The sequence below is a fragment of the Oryzias latipes genome, chromosome 6, assembly GCF_002234675.1.
Source record: "Oryzias latipes chromosome 6, ASM223467v1".
Lineage (NCBI taxonomy): Eukaryota > Metazoa > Chordata > Actinopteri > Beloniformes > Adrianichthyidae > Oryzias > Oryzias latipes.
Window position 1 is genome coordinate 4602904 of NC_019864.2, and position 16168 is coordinate 4619071.

Genomic DNA, 16168 nt, shown 5'->3' on the forward strand with positions numbered 1-16168 from the left:
TTATGTCTAGAAACAGTTTCAAACAAAAATGCATTTATCGAGAACAAATTTAAGGCTGTATAGCGGATTGTCATCTATTTCATCTAAACAAATCTGGCTTTTTTTGCAAAACGTTTGGACTCCTCCGCTGAGAAGGGATAATCTGACCCAAGCAGAGCTGATCATTCCTAGCCTTGATAGCCAAGTTGTCATTATTGGTCACTTTTGGGTTGCATCCTCCTGCCGGGCCGGTAGGGGGCTCTTAGTAGCCCAGGTAAAAACTCTCTCCCAACTTACGCCCACACCATCCACCAAATGACCTACCATACACATTCATCTTGCACATCCCAGTGCACTTGTATTCCTCTGAACTGTGGGCGCGTTGGTTTGTGTGTTTTTCCTGTGGTGCAATTAACAGTTGCTGGACTCTTGATGATATTTCAATGCTATATTAGTTATGCATTGTGGATCTTAAACTTCAGAATTGTTTCTATATATAAACATGAATGGCCATTCACTTTGTCTTACTGATTAATGTTTGTCTGTCACTGTAAGTATTTTGCACAAACAATAAATAGTACCAAACCAAAAGCAACTTCAGTCTCCTGCCAGTCTCCCTCCTTTAGCTGAATTCTAGACTCCTGGTCACTAGACCATTTAGTACTTTCTGTGACACAGTTACTACATGTCCTTTCTTGCTTTAAGGTCTGCAAGGGCGGCAGTGGCTCAGGTGGTAGAGCAGGTTGTCCAATGACCGAAGGGCTCCCCCCAGCCAGTTGTCGTTGTGTCCTTGGGCAAGGCACTTCCCCCTCCCTGCCTCCAGTGTGGCTCTACTGGTGTGTGAATGTGCATGAATGTCCCAGTGATGGTCAGAGGGACTGAACTGGCAGCCACGCCTCTGTCCGTCTGCCCCAGGGCAGCTGAGGCTACATCAGCAGTTACCATCACCAAGTATGAATGAATGATGGACACACTGGAAGAACTTTGAGTACCAAGAAAAAGCGCAGATAAATAAATCCATTATTATTTATTATTAATGCATTTGAATCCCTTTTCCCTCTTATTCCTGTGGTCAGAGCAGAGCATATATATCCTCTTTTAATAAGAATTAGAGGTGGAGTTTAGTTTCATGATGTCAATTCAAATGAAACACGTTGTGTTGAGTACATTTTCCCGCAGTGGAAGTCTGCTTTATGCTAATCACATATCAAAGATCAATAGAAGCTGCCTCAGCCTTACCTCTGACGGCCAGTATTGATATGTGAGGGACGGTAGACTTGTGTGGATAGACAGAGGTGATGGAAAGGTGTAGGATTGACCTTGACTAACGCTAAAAGTCCAGCTGAAGGTCCTGAGACAAAATAATACCATAGTTGTCCTCATAAGTTTACACACCCTTGAAGAAATGATAAATTCTTGGTCATTTTTTTACAAGAATATGAACAATAACACAAAAACCTTTTTTCCACTTATGGTTAGTGGTTAAGTGAAGCCATTTATTGTTAAACAATATTGTTAATACTTTTTAAACCATACAGAAACATCCCAAATGACCCTGTCCAAAAGTTGATGTATCCCAGTTCCTAATACCTTGTGTTTTATGTTCTGTGATGCTAAAGCCACCCATTCTTCTTGTCAGAAAACCTCAAGTTCCTTTAAATTCTTGGGCTGTCTTCCTTAAACTGCCCATTTGAGATCTCCCCAGAGCGGCTCAATATTGTTAAGGTCAGGAGAAGTTAATTGTGGGTTTTTCTTTGCATCCCTAACAATCTCTCTGGCAGTTTGTGACCGTGGTTTGGTTTCAACAGAACCCCTCACTTTCCACTTGATCAAAGTTTCAACACTGCTGACTGGCATTCTAAGTTCCTTAGATATCATTTTATATCCTTGTCTCGTTTTGGACAATTCAATTACTTTTCCCCATAGATCTGTTCACAGCTTTCCCAAGTACTGAATGAATGATGAAGGATGCAAAGGTCTGGTGGGAGCCCAGAAACTCCAAGACCTTTTGTGCTCACACATTGATTACAGGCAAACCAGTCACATGTGAGGATGTTACCTTAAGCTATCATTAAAACCCTTTTTCATCAGCATGTGTGCATGTTTTCCGAACTAAGTCATCAAGGTGTGTCAACTTTTCAACAGGGTCATTTGGGAAGTTTCTGTTTATATTAAGATTTAAAAAGAGTAAACTGACATTTTTTGACAATAAATGTCTTCCCCATACTACTGAGTGGGAAAAAAAAGTTTGTCTTATCATTCATATTCTCTGATAAATAACCAAGAAAGGCAAAGGTACTTACAGGATCTGAAAGTGATGTCCAAAAGTTACAAAAAAAAAAGAATAAACAAATGACCATTGTCCACAAGTCCCAAGTCTCAAGTCAAGTCTACATGTGAGACCTAAGTGTAATTCAAATCTGAGACTCAAATCTTGACCCTCTTCATGCCGTATACCACCAATTTCCAACATGTCGTGTAATCCAGGATTCCACTTGATTCATGTATTTTTTCATTCAAGGTGATGCTCAAAGACATTTTTTATTGGAAATAATTGTGGCTTACAAGAAACGCAAGTTTTAAACAAGTCAACACAGCAAGAAAATGATTTAAAGTAGCAAAGACACAGACTAATTGAGACACAATGGTGAGAAATTATACATTGGTTTACAAGACATAATCAAAAAAAAAAAATTCTCAGTTTGAGAATTACAAGAACTTTAAATCAAAAGACCTAAAGCACCCACATGTCAGTTCTGCAGTTTATGCAGTGGTCATTTAAACTATTTTGATTTTCTACAGTTCAAATATGCCATACTCTTTGTGGACCATTAAAGTGTGTACTTTTGTTTTACATCCAGTGTGGACTACTTTACAATGTCAAGTGTTTAAAAACGTTCTGTTGAAACTGACAACACTACATTTCCTTCTAGGAATATTCAAAAGCACTTGCCACATCGATGTCCGCTGGTTTCCGTTTGACGTGCAGCGTTGTGACCTTAAGTTCGGATCGTGGACCTATGGAGGCTGGTCCCTGGACTTGCAGATGATCAACGCCGACACTACTGGATACATTGCCAATGGAGAGTGGGATCTTGTTGGTAAGACCCCAGAAATGGTTGCCGTTTTTTATTACTATTTATGCATGCAATGGTGTTAAATCTTACTACTGTTATATCATTTGGTAGATGGACTGGAAAGCTGTATTTGATTAGCTTTTTCTTAGACATCAATGTCAAAATCAGTTGGAACGTGTTTGTTGAAGCCTCTTAGTACAGTTATTCAAGATATTTTTGTTTGTTTTCATGTTGTGTTCATGAAGAAAAAGTTATAATTTATCATAGTTCTCTTATATAATTGTTTGGGGATATTTTAATTATGGTTGTACATTTTGTTAGCTCATATGATTGGTGAATAAGGCGTAGAAGTAGGAGCAGGAGTTATCTCTTTGCTCAGTGAAGGAAGAGGGACCCTTGATGGCTGCAGAGCAGCCAGCGAACCAAAGGAGGGTCTGTTCCTCCCGCCAGCTACAAGACACATTTCTACTGCAGCATACGGCAAATGCCAGATCACATGAAAAGCACAGTGATTGGATGACATTAGATTAAACACTGATGTGACCATTTCATGTGGAACAAAAGCTGGAAAGCAGAAAACTGGCCTTTAAGTGTCTGAAGGGATCACACAGTTTGTTTTTAAAAAGCTTAAAAGCTGCTAAAACTCTATGCGAATGGGCCATTACTTTCAAAAAGGTTTCCAAAACACAGATTAAAAATGGACAATCTTCAGACATGGATGCTACACAGAGCCAGCACAGATGCTCGGAGCCCCAACACTCGGCAGATTCACAACCACAGATAGGTGATAAACTAAACACAACGCAGACTGCACCAAATGCAAGACTGATCACACATGTGAAATTCAAAAATGCCATAGTAAATGACTTTAGACCATTGCATAGCTGAGCGATTCCTTCCGCCTCGTGTTCCAAAAGGGAAGTACCCGCTGGTTCCAAGAAGCCAAAATCTCATAGACCTCTATAGGGAAATAAACAGCTGTTACTCAGTCATTCTATTGGTCAGAATAAACATTCTTGATCTGATACCTTTTGTAACATTTTCTTGATAATCCTCATTATTTTAATGTTTTTTTTTTTTATTGCAAGTTATTAAAGTTATAAACTGACCAATCAGATGCCTCTATAAAATGATGTGTTGCCCGCTGGCCCCACCTCGAATGTTTGAAATGTTTGATTTACAGATTTCCCTGAGCCCGCTTTCAAAAAGGGAAGTGGACTTCCAACAAGCTTACTCCTCATTGGTGACAGTAGTTGCCAAAGAAATGTTAGTTCAGACCAACTTGGACCAATCAATGCTTACTTTCATTTGGCCCCAAGTGGCGACTTCCATATCACAAAAAAATGGTGACTGAATGGGCTTCATTTCTTTGGAGCTGGAAGTGAACCATTTTCTACGGGTGAAGTCACACCCACTCTGTCCAGCTCTTTTATACGGTCAATGCATCCGAGATGACTAAACTGTTAAAGAATATAATTTTAAAATAAAACACACAAATTCATTAAAGCCTTCTTGATGTCTGAGATCTTTAGCAAGTCTGACAGCGAGGCTCATGCCATTTCAAGTTAGGTCTCAAGTCTTAAACCTTATGGTTAAAACAATGTTTAGATGATGATAGAAGATGATGGGAATAAAAAGGCTTCTGTTCTCCTGTTCTGTAAAAATGAGCAGATCACGCACACACATCTGTAATCCAGTGTTGAAGCAGCTGCATTTCACACACATCACTGCTCAGCTGTGATTGTGTCAGAATAACATCTGCACACAGTCAGGAAGGTGTGCTGCACCTCTGCCATGTTCACAAGGACAAGGCAGGCGGAATCAATGAAGAATTACGGGGTAGATGCTGCTCTTCCTTTTGGGACACAGTGCTCTTTTAAAGGAAAATAACAGAAGAGCTCTGCTGGCCATGCACACTTATGATGATGTTTGTTCTATCGTCCTTAAAATACTTCTTGATAAATCCATAATTGGCATAAAATTTCAGCTGAATATCCCTGCATTCACGACAGCACAGACCTCATTACTGTCATCCCTCCTTAGCAGGCCACGTCACGCCTCCCTGCACAACCAACGGGGGAGGATTTGATTTTGTTTAAAATTTTTCTCAGTTGGAGGAACAAATGAATTTCTATGATCCACAAAAAAGTCATTCAGTTTCCTGCTGGTAGTTTAACAGCACAGACTTTGCTTTTTATAGTTATATTGTATTCGTTTTTGACTGTGCTTGATATTTGATACATGACAAAGCAGGATCTGAGATTGATCTACAGATAGTAGCCTTGTATTTGTCATGTATTTGAAGATGTTCTGATCTTTTAAAGTAACTCCTGTGATGCTTCTTCCATCCATTCTTTCCAAATGAGTTGCTCATGCAGCATGCTTCACAGATGGTTCATAAAGTTCTGATGTCTGATCCGGTAACAGGAGCTTCTTCTCAGTCCGTAAAGGCTCCACAAGAGCTTGAAGCAGAACCATAATGAAAGAGTAAAATCCTGGTTATCAACAGCTGTGGTCTGTTGGTCAAGAAGGACATCAAGACAGGCGCCATCACAACTGCAGCATCCTTAGACTGCCCACTGGATAAAAGGCAGTGAGCAGAGGACGAATAGGTGTCAGAGCCACAACCCAAGACCAATCAATAATGCTCCATCAGAAAGATGGCTGATAGAATGAGTGCTTGGTGGGCAAAAAGAGTGGATGGATCATCATGGGAGGACAGTTCATCCATCCGTCCATTCATCCACTCATTCATTTCTCCGTCCATCCATCAATTTATTCATCCATCCATCATCTATCCACTCTTTCAGTCATCCATCCATCCGTCCATTCATCCATCCATCAATTTAGTCATCCTTTCATCATCCATCCACCCTTTCATTCATTCATCCATCCATTCAATTATCCCTCAATTCATCCATTCATCTATTCACCCATCCATCGATTCATTTATCCACCCATCCATCAATTTTTCAACCACCCATCTATTCATCCATCCACCCCTCCATCCATCCATTCATTCATGCATCCATCGATTCATTCATCCAGCTGTCCATCCATCCACCCCTCCATTCATTTATCCATCCATCTATCCATTCTTTCAATAATCCATCCATTTATTCAATCATCCCTCCATCCGTTCATTCATCCATCCATCGATTCATTCATCAACCTATCATTCATCCACCCATCCATCCATTCATTTATTCATCCATCTACTCATTAATTTATCCCTCAATTCATCCATTCACCCATCCATCGATTCATTCATCCACCCATCCATCAATTTTTCAACCACCCATCTATTCATCCATCCACCCCTCCATTCATTTATCCATCCATTCATTCAATAATCCATCCATCCATTTATTCAATCATCCCTCCATCTGTTCATTCATCCTTCCATTGTTTCATCCATCCACCCATCTGTCCATCCATCCATTTATCCATCCATATATCCATTCATTCAATCATCCATCCATTCATTCATCCACCAATCCATCCATCCATGCAGTCACAGGGCTGCTGGCTCCAGTTCCAGTTATTTTAGGCAAAGTTAACCCATCCATAGCAGAGCCACACACTGACACACATTCAAGTTTTCTGCCATTTGCAGCATAAAAAATCACATTAAAAAACAGAAGCAAAGAACTCAAAGTGCATCTTCAACATTTAAAAAGACAAAACACATCAACAAACCTAGAGATACATGGGCACATACTAAAAATGCATAAATACTAAGAAACAATAACAAATCTGTAAAACTAACAGTAAAAGAGTTCACTAAAACAAAAATATGTCTGTCTGAGGTATTTGGAAATGCATTATTCAAAGTCATTGCATCTTGTGGAGAAATATTCAAGTATGATGACATGTAGTGCATTTAATAAAGAGACCATTTTCCTGAGAACAGGAGGTCAAACATCTGTGTAGCAGGAGGATGTGGAGAGCTCTTGTTGAAGATCTTCCAATAATATAAATCTTTTTTGCATTTGTTCCAGAGGTTCCCGGACAAAGAAGTGAGCGATTTTACGATTGCTGTAAGGAGCCGTATCCTGATGTGACCTTCACTGTTGTGATGAGGAGGAGGACGCTCTACTATGGCCTGAACTTCCTCATCCCTTGTGTTCTCATTTCCACCCTTGCACTCCTCGTCTTCCTGTTGCCTGCAGACTCTGGGGAGAAGATCTCTCTTGGTGAGGACTGACCGCTATGTGTGCAACCTTTAATCTGAGGCCACTGAGGACTGTCTGTAATCCCTGAACTGACCAACAAACAGGTGACAGCGAATGCAAGATTCAAGAAGGGACCGCCACCAAATTCAGACTTTGAGAGACTGCTGGGGTCTGATATGACAGGAAGTAGAGATGGAAAAAGAATTACTGGAACATTTTTAGCAACACAAACAGATTAGTGGCTGCGCTGATAAGATATGAAGGAAATAAATAAACAAAATTCAGTGACACATCTGTTAGAAGACAAGAGACATACATTAGCATTAGTGACTGTAGCACTGCCATGGATGGGTAAGAATGGGAAGATGAAAAGTCTACAATAAAGAAGGAGCAGAAAACGTCCAGTGCAGAATCAACCGACAAAGAAAAGGCTGACTTGGAGAAAAATGATAGATCCTTTCACCTGAGATTTTGGTGTACAATGTCTGGAGTCTGTTGAAGGGCTTCTATAAATGTCAGAGGCTTCTGCAGCTTTCAGCAGGACTGCTGTCCCCCTCAAACTGATCCATCTGTCTCAGATTTGAAGGGTTTCTTCTCCAGACAGCAGGTTTCAGCACCTTCACAGATGTGTAAACCCTTGTGCTATCCAAGGCACTTCAACGTTGGAGTGGGGTCATCTGGACCCCACAAGACAGTAGGGTCCAGATGAAAAATCAAAAAACAAAGAAAAGCAGTTTTAGTTTAATAACACAATTTAGAATCCAAAAAAATAAGATCAAGGCAAAGGAATTAGACATTCACAAAGCACAGATGTAGAGAGGGGATATTACTCTACTTGCTTTTTTTCTTCAATGATTTGTGATCTTCACTAGTGTCCATGGATTACATGAAATCTTTCCACCTTTATCCACCTTTGTCATGGTAGGGAGAACACGTCAATGTAAGGGTGGGGTCATCTGGACCCCACATGATAGCACAAGTAGCAGGTCCTAGAAGAACCCTTCAGAATCATCCAATGTTTTTCTGCTCATGTGTGCAGGCATCACAGTGCTGCTGTCTCTGACCGTCTTCATGCTGCTGGTGGCTGAAATCATGCCGGCCACTTCAGATTCAGTTCCTCTCATAGGTAAGTTACAGTTTCTTTCAGCACCACACTCATAAAAAGCAGAAAACCCTTTTTTTAAACTAGTCAAAACTTGTTTTTTTCTTTTTAAGTTTCCTCCCCATCTTTCTTTAACGGAAAACAGCAAAGTGTTTTAGTAACTGAACCAGATGATAGTTACTCATTAGGTTAACGTCAGATCTTAGGTTTGGAGTTTGAGATGTCTGCAGAACAGAACCATTGTAGTTTTACTTCTTTCTCTCCTTTAAGTTCAAACGACCATCCTACCAGTAAATTATAAATCAAATAAAACTTGCAACAAGTCACATGACTTCTATGAAGCATAAGACATTTGGATTGTATCATTATTTCTGTTTTCTGGGACATGTGGCTGTTCTCACTTGAACTCCGTGTTGTTTGCATGTGCTACATATGATCATTGTTGCGCATGCTTTCAGCCATCTTGGATCATTGTGTTTCAGCACAGTACTTTGCCACAACCATGGCGATCGTGGGTCTGTCAGTCATCGCCACTGTTCTGGTTCTACAGTACCACCATCATGACCCGGATGGAGGACACATGCCTCAGTGGGTCAGTGGCTCCTCCTCTTTCATTGTCCAGTCACATGTCTCTTTGTATACCGTCTCCCGAGACAACCTCCTCTACGACCGACAGCCGGGAATTCTGACAAAACGCTCTGAACCAATCTGTCCTTTTGACTCCTGGTCTTGTTATTGGTGGCAGTGTCCTCAATGTGCAGGTTTTGTTTTTACAAACTCTGAAAATGTCAGCAGAGAGTCCAGTGACACATAAAACCGATGAAAAGTTCTTGTATTTAATAATATCAGACATGTTGTTTGGAAGAACTGTTTATTTACAGTGGCTTTTATGGACTGCGCTTGCTGTGGGAGGAATGTCCTTAAGTGAGGGTGTATGAGAGAAAATTTCAGATATGGAGAGAGTTTACAGGCAGAAAGAGAAGCAGGTCTTCCCCCACAGCAGTCTACAGAATTCTGCACAGAGATTCGGCCTGTCGATGAGGCTCCTGCTCCCGCACCAACACAAGTACAATTACTGAGACGTTTAGCATAGAGAGGTTTGCAGGGACTGAACAGTCAGGAACTGATTATCTAGTTTCAAAATTTCAGGTAATTCTGAAGAAAAGTTTGTCTACCCTATGACTGCTGGAAGGTCGTCAGTTCAAATCCAGGACGAGTAATACCAAAGACTAAAAATGGGACCCAAAGCCTCCCTGCTTGACACTCAGCTTTAAGGTGTTGGATTGGGGGCTTAAAGCACCAAATGGCTCCTGAGTGCAGCACACACACAAAATGCTGTAGCTCTGCTACTGCCCCAAGCTACCAAAAGTAGCAACCTTTCCAGTTCCTTAAACAGGATTTGTACATACAATATTTACAATCCGGGACAAAGAGCGCAGGAAGGGCAGTGTTCACTGTTCGAAAATGAGCCGCCGCCCCCCAGGAGGGCTGCCATTTACTGGCAGGAGTTAAGGCGGGGTCAGGCAACATTTGACGGCATGCTGGACTTTCTGCAGATGGAATCATTGACTGTATATAAAAAACTGGACTGAGTGACCCCTCCCCCCCTCGTGTTCCAAACAGGAAGTGGCTCTAAGAAGCCAAGAATCCCATAGACTTCTACTGAAAAATAAACTGCTGTTAGTCAGTCATTCTTCTGGTCAGAATAAAATTCTTGATCTTAACACTGGGGTACAGTCTTGTTGACAAGAGCGGGAGCGGAAAACGTGCATCCGGCGGAGAAAGGAAGAGGTGGATGAATTCCGATTCCGGGTTACATCACGGTGGCTATACGACTATCTTCAAGTGCCTTAAAAATTGATTTTCTGGGGGCGCTAGTGCGCAGCTGTAAGATGTAGACGTGTTTTCCACGGCTCTCCACCGAAACTCGAACTTTTTCATTATACACCACCTTAAACTTTTTCATCCGCGCCGCTTCCCATTGCGGTATTTTTTTTCTTGCAATGCCGCCGAAAGTGAAACCTTTGAACAAGACGGCAACCCTTGAGGGATATGTTAGCAACGCGGCTAGGGGTGCTAATGCTAACACTAGCATTACAAGCGAGTCCTCTCCCAAGACAGCGGCTGACCCCCGTGAAGACAAAAGCTACGCTCTGTGCAAAGAGATTTGTCGGGAGATGGCCACCACCATACTCGGGAAAATTGATGAGCGGTTTGATGCTAAAGAGTCCAGGTTTCAGTCCATTCACTTGGAACAAGTGGACATAAAAGCTCGCCTGGAAAACCAGGAACATGCGACGAGCGCGCTGGATGAGAGGCTGGAAGCATTGGAAGCCAAGTGTACGGGTCTAACGGAGTACACACATCAGCTTCAAACCAAACTGCATGACCTGGAAGCACGTTCTCGCAGGAACAACATTAAAATTGTCGGCATACCGGAAGGTGCGGAAGAAGGCAAGATTACGGAGTTTGTTTCCAGACTTATCCCAGAACTACTGGGAAAAGATAATTTCCCACATCCAGTGAAGATGGCCTGCGCACATCGCTCTTTGCAACCAAAACCTGCTGCGGGAGCTAAGCCACGCACCATCCTGGCCCGAGTTCATCACTTTCAGGAGAAAGAGCTGATCCTGCGTTGCTGCAGGATTCAAAGAGGCTGTGAGTACAAAGGGAGCAAGATTCACATCTATCCTGATTACACCAGCAAAGTTATGGATCAACGCCGTGCTTTTGGAGATGTGATGCGAGCCCTGCGCAGTGATGGGATTAAACACGTGTTGCGGTATCCTGCAAAGCTCCATGTGTACTGGAATGATGGACAGGCGCCCTCTATCTTCAACAACGCAGAGGAGGCAGCGCGCTGCGCAAAGAAACGCAAGTCACCTGTGAGACAGTAAGGTCTCTGCTTTGCTCCACAGTTTGACTGAACAAGTTTGTGGAATTACTTTCTAAATGCGCTATGCGCACTGATATGTCAGGCTCGGTAGTCTGGCAGGTGTAAAACTGATCGACAATTAATGCGGATATTTATTCTATGTTGGTGGTGTGTAAATACTTTTATTTTAATATGATACCATGTGGTGGGTGTTTACTGCTCTTACCATTTGTCCGGCAGCTCCTGGTTTAGTGAAAGGGGAATGTTATGCGTCAAGTTCAGGGCGCATTCATTGGGGAGGGGGGAGGGTTTGTTTTGTTTTTTTCTTGTTCTATGGTTCAGGTGCAAAAATTGCATTATTTTTTCTTTATGTCTCATTACTGCCAGTTTTGACTAGACTGTTAAGCATATTAAACCTCATGTGAGTCATTCTTTTCTCATAGTCCTCATCAGAATGCATAGATCACAAAGTAACGTGCATGTAGGAAACAAAGAATTACAGATGGTGTCCTGGAATGTTAGAGGGCTTGGTTCAATAGTGAAAAGGGGGAAAGTATTCCAACATTTGAAATCTCTTCATGCGGATATAATTTTTCTCCAGGAAACCCATATTAAAGGTACAATGCAGCATATTTTGAAGTGTAACTGGGTGTCTCAGGTATACCAGTCATCTTTTACATCACATGCCCGAGGAGTAGCCATATTATTTAGGAAAAACGTCCCTTTTCAATTATCATCTGTGAAAACTGATCCACAGGGCAGATTTGTGATGGTCTCAGGCCTGATAGATTCCTTTCCATTAACCTTCTTAAATGTGTACGGCCCGAACACGGATGATCCAACATTTTTCAGGAAAGTTTTTGACTTATTGCCAGATGAAAGTGACTCAAACATAATAATATCAGGAGATTGGAACTGCTACTTAGATCCTTTCCTCGACCGTCTATCCTCACGCCCTCCTCCAGAAAGTGTATCGCTGCGGGTTTTACACAATCGCATGAAAAATAGAAATTTAGTAGATATTTGGAGAATTCAACATCCCACAGATAAAGATTATTCTTTCTTTTCCAGTGTGCACAAATCCTATAGTCGGATAGATTATTTTTTAACCAGCTCTAACCTTATTTCACAAATCACAAATTCTAAATACCATAACATTTTGATATCAGATCACAGCCCTGTGTCTATATCACTGTCCCTAAATCTACCTAAACAAAAATATTCCTGGCGCTTCAACCCCACCCTTCTTAGCGATGAACATTTTGGTAAACATATTGCTTTTAAACTTAAAGAATTTATTGAAATTAATGATAATGGGGAGGTGTCTGACTCAACACTGTGGGAAACACTGAAAGCTGTTATACGTGGTGACATTATTTCTTATACCTCAGCTCTCAAAAAGGAAAAAAATAAAAGGCTTTCTGAAATTAAAATTGCCCTTTCTATTCTAGAAAGGACATATCAAACTTCTAAATCCCCCTCTGACTACAGAGACATGCTGAAACTTAAATATGAATACAATGTAATCGTGAGCGGTCAAATCAATAATATATTATTGAGACTGAGGCAAAAACATTTTGAGATAGGAGATAAGCCCAAATAGCTCCTAGCACAACAACTTAAAGGAATTCAGGCATCAAGAGCTATTCATAAAATAAAAAATAAAAATGGCACTCTTCTAACAAACCCGCTAGAAATTAATAATCGTTTCAAAGAGTTTTATCACAAACTTTACTCTTCTAATCAGAACTTATCACAGCGTGACATAGATGATTTCTTTGGCTCTCTTCATTTGCCCAGGTTAACTGATGCTGCAAAGCGTCATCTTGACTCCAACTTCACACTGCATGAAGTGATTGCAGCCATCAAGTCATTTCCATCAGGCAAGGCTTCAGGCCCTGACGGCTTTGGCTCAGAGTTTTACAAAAAATTCTGTGATGATCTTGCTCCTCTCATGCTTAGGATGATATGCGATTCCAAACGCAGAGATAAATTACCCACAACTCTGTATGAAGCCAACATCTCCTTAATCTTGAAGAAAGACAGAGACGAGGCCGATCCAGCTAGTTACAGACCCATTGCTCTCCAAAACTTTGATCGGAAGGTAATAACCAAAATTTTAGCAACCAAATTAAACACGTATTTGACTTCTATTATCCACCCTGACCAGACAGGATTCATCCCTGGCAGACTTTCCTTTTCCAATGTTAGGCGTCTTCTAAACATCATCTATGCCGACCACAATGGCTCTGATGAAGCTGCGGTTTTGAGTCTTGATGCACATAAAGCCTTCGACCAGGTTGAATGGCTTTACCTGTTTGAATCACTGCGAAGGTTTGGGTTTGGTGAAACGTTTATATCTTGGGTGAAACTAATATATGCAGGTCCGTTCTGCTCAATCCTGACTAATGGGGAGAGATCATCACCATTTCCGTTACAGCGTTCTGTCCAACAGGGCTGCCCTCTTTCTCCTGCCCTGTTCGCCTTAGCTTTGGAACCTCTTGCTGTTAAAATAAGAGCACATCCAGATATCCATGGCCTTGTGGTTGGAGGAGCAGAAACTGTTATTAGCTTGTATGCAGACAATGTATTGTTATACTTGCGCAATGCTGAGGAGTCTGTGCCCTTCTTATTGATTTGATAACAACCTTCGGAAAAATTTCAGGGTACACAATAAATTGGACTAAAAGTGAATTAATGCCTTTATCTAAAACTTATCCGCCAAATTCTATTCAAAACGGTACTTTTAAAATAACCTATGACCATTTCACTTACCTGGGCCTGACTATTCCTAAAGACCCAAAATTAATCTTTACCTTGAATTTCACAAAATTTTTATTGAGTCTTGGAAGACCCTTCCCTTATCCATGATCGGCCGAATAAACTCCATAAAAATGGTTTCTCTGCCTAGATTCTTGTATTTGTGTCAGAATCTCCCTATTTACCTCACAGCCTCCTTCTTTAAAGAGTTGGACTCAATAATCACTTCTTATATCTGGAATAATAAAAATGCTCGAATCTCAAAGTCGCATTTGCAAAAATCCAAGTTGGAAGGAGATCTTGGCCTGCCGGAATTCAAACACTATTACTGGGCTGCTAATATCAGAGCATTGATGTTCTGGCAGCAGGGATCGCCGGACACCATTGGTCCCACCACTCCGCTGTGGGTTAAGATGGAGGCCGGGGGAGTGAGAGATTTCTCATGTTTACAGGCTCTGCTCTTCTCCAAACTGGAGAGGGCGGAGTCTCTCCGGAAACTGGGTTTTGTCCTAAAGCAATCAGTGCGCATTTTAAATCAAATTAGAAGCATTCTTTCTTTGCCAGACATTTCTGTTCAGTCACCAATATGCCATAATCACTCTTTCTTGCCTCCTTGGGATGACAAATTGTATCAGGAATGGAGTGAGAGGGGTTTGTCCAAACTTGAAGATTTATACATAGATAAAAAATTTGCATCATTTAATCAACTTAAACAAAACTTTAACATTACCAATTCACACTTCTATAGGTACTTACAAATTAGACATTACTTGCAGTCCAAAATTAAATTATTCCAAGATCTTTCAGCTGAACATGATCTTTATGACATTTTCAAAAGTCCCCCTGGCTCCAGACACTTGGTTTCTAGAATAGTGCATTTATTCGATGGCAGCACCAGGGTGACATCAACAAAAATAAAAGATGCTTGGAGTCAGGAGTTGGGCATAGAAATATCAGAATCTATGTGGGAAAAGTGTTCAAGATTCACTCGTGCTCAGTTAACAGCAGACACCAACTCATACAATTTAAAATCATCCATCGGCTCCACTACTCCAAAGTACGGTTGCACAAAATATATCCTTCAATTACTCCCATTTTTGATAAATGTAAAATATCTGAAGGCACATTGGCTCATGCTTTTTGGTCTTGTCCCTCATTGGCTGGCTTCTGGAACAGAATATTTGACTGGTATGCCAAAGCCTATGGTTGCTTTATTACACCCGATGCAGAGCTCGCCATTTTTGGCTGCGTACGTACTAGAGCTATCCCAACTGTAATGCAACAACCACTAGAACTTGGGTTAATGACTGCAAAAAGACAAATTTTGCGAGAGTGGAAATCTATGGCTTCTCCATACTTTACAGTGTGGCTCACTGACATGCTATCTCTCATCCACATGGAAAAAATTTGCCATGTCAGGACTGCCTCAATTAATGTTCACAATAAACTCTGGACACCATTTCTAAATCACTTACAGAAAGTTAAAGTTATTTAGCTCTGTATTGAGACTGCATTTTTCTTTCTTCTATTTATGTCCTGTTTGGACGGCCTGTGAATAAATATTGAATAGAATGTAACTGGCAATTGTTTATTTACTTGTATTTTTACATTGTGTTTTGTAATGGTCTAAAGCAGTGTTTTTCAACCTTCTTTGGGCCACGGCACACTTTAACCCTGAAAAAAATCCTACGGCACACCAGCATCCAGAAAAAAAAAAAAAGCAAAAATTAATGGTTTGTACTGATCGACAGCCCCCCCCCGCAATCTCACGTGGATTTTTGTAATAATTGTGGCAGAAAAAGCAGGAATTGCGCCTGTTTTTTTTCTAGGGGAGGAACCACCAGCTAAAGATGAGCTTTAGCTGGTATTTTTGTTAGAACTGAGCGACTTTGTCAGCAAGATTAAGAACAAGGAAGTGAAGACTTTAACCATTTCTGATTGGTCAGACTGATGACATGTGATTAAGCCTTCAAGAATGATTGGCGGGACTTTTCCTTACACAGTTATAGCTGCAGCTAATTCGCGGTACCTGCATTCTTATCAAAATGTCTTTAATAGAATTAAATAAACACAAAGAAAAAGTAACTTTAAGATCTTTTATATTCCTAACTACTCAGTGTTTTATCAGGGCCTGTTTGGATGAACACAGAGCTGATTTCCTGGAGATGGAAAATGTTTTTAGATCAGTTAATGAGGGCAA

At 41.0% G+C, this 16168-nt stretch overlaps 1 protein-coding gene across 1 annotated transcript in view; it reads left to right on the forward strand.

Moving 5' to 3' along the window:
* Positions 1-16168, forward strand: part of LOC101168927 (neuronal acetylcholine receptor subunit alpha-7) — a 46042-nt gene that overhangs the window by 24021 nt on the left and 5853 nt on the right. The window contains exons 6-9 of the mRNA XM_023955520.1: positions 2913-3080; positions 7058-7252; positions 8271-8357; positions 8816-8925. Of these exons, the coding sequence (XP_023811288.1) occupies positions 2913-3080; positions 7058-7252; positions 8271-8357; positions 8816-8925 (560 nt within the window). The remainder of the gene's footprint in view (positions 1-2912; positions 3081-7057; positions 7253-8270; positions 8358-8815; positions 8926-16168) is intronic.